Source organism: Sinocyclocheilus rhinocerous, unplaced genomic scaffold (assembly GCF_001515625.1).
Source record: "Sinocyclocheilus rhinocerous isolate Xijiao unplaced genomic scaffold, SAMN03320098_v1.1 C36249124, whole genome shotgun sequence".
NCBI lineage: Eukaryota > Metazoa > Chordata > Actinopteri > Cypriniformes > Cyprinidae > Sinocyclocheilus > Sinocyclocheilus rhinocerous.
In genome coordinates, this window is record NW_015776939.1 from 1 (window position 1) to 940 (window position 940).

The window sequence follows — 940 nt, forward strand, 5'->3', positions numbered from 1 at the left end:
GCTCTCACCTGCACCTCCACCACGTGGATGGAGTCCCAGCATCCCTTGATCTTCTTGGAGCCGTCTCCAGCTTTCTTGATGAGGATGACTCCGGCGAATCCGTGATCCAGATCCCACAGGTAGACGGAGGAAACCCCGCCCTCGAAATACCTGCGAGAGAGCGAGCGGAGCGTCAATCACGGCTGCCGGCCAATCAGAGCGCAGGGGGGCGTGTCGTGGGCGTGTACTCACAGGTCTCTGTACTGGTCGAAGGCATTGTTAGCCTCCACCTCCAGCTTGCGCAGACGAGCCGAGGGCATGGCGCCGTCGTCGATCGGAGGCTCGTATTTATTACTCCAGGGGGATCTGAGAGAAACAATCACCACCAAAGAGTCTTCATTCCTTGACAAATTCACCCGCATTCGGTTTTATTTGTTCAGTTCAACTGCAGCAATCAAAAAGCACGACGAAAGCATGAAACTTACGCTACTGAACAACGAAATGTTTTAACAAAAACTACATTTTTGAGGCCTTGTGAAATTCTGAAATTGTGTGCCTCAAATTCTGTGTTTTACATTTTCATTTTTTCTGGTTTCCAGAAAAATTTTGATTTAACTTAATTTCCCTGGATTCAGTTTTTAATCTGTTTTTCTGCATGCTGTTAAATTAAAGTTTGATCATCAAAAAGCATGTCCAGTTAATTGAAATCATGAAACTTATATAACTTAACAAAGAAGAAAAAAAAAATTTTTAAGGCCATTTTAAATCCAATTTATTTTTCCCAAATTCGGTTTATTTTTCCTTACAAACACCTTTATTATTTAAATTTTACTGGATTCCTTTTATTTGAATCCCATTTTAAAAGTTAAATAAAATTTTAGTAATAAAAAAGCTTGTCTAATTTGTTAAAATCACTTAACTTTTACAATTTAACAACAATTTATTTTAAGTTTAAAAAAAT

General features: G+C 39.3%; 1 protein-coding gene across 1 annotated transcript; it reads right to left on the reverse strand.

The window, feature by feature from the left end:
* Positions 1-8: 8 nt before the first annotated feature.
* Positions 9-401, reverse strand: LOC107735706 (F-actin-capping protein subunit beta-like; the record flags this gene model as incomplete). The annotated part of the gene is made up of 2 exons (XM_016547303.1): positions 232-401; positions 9-150 (listed from the first exon to the last, which is right to left on the reverse strand). Coding segments are annotated over exons 1-2 (312 nt in total), but the record flags the coding sequence as incomplete, so codon positions are not given.
* Positions 402-940: the final 539 nt, after the last annotated feature.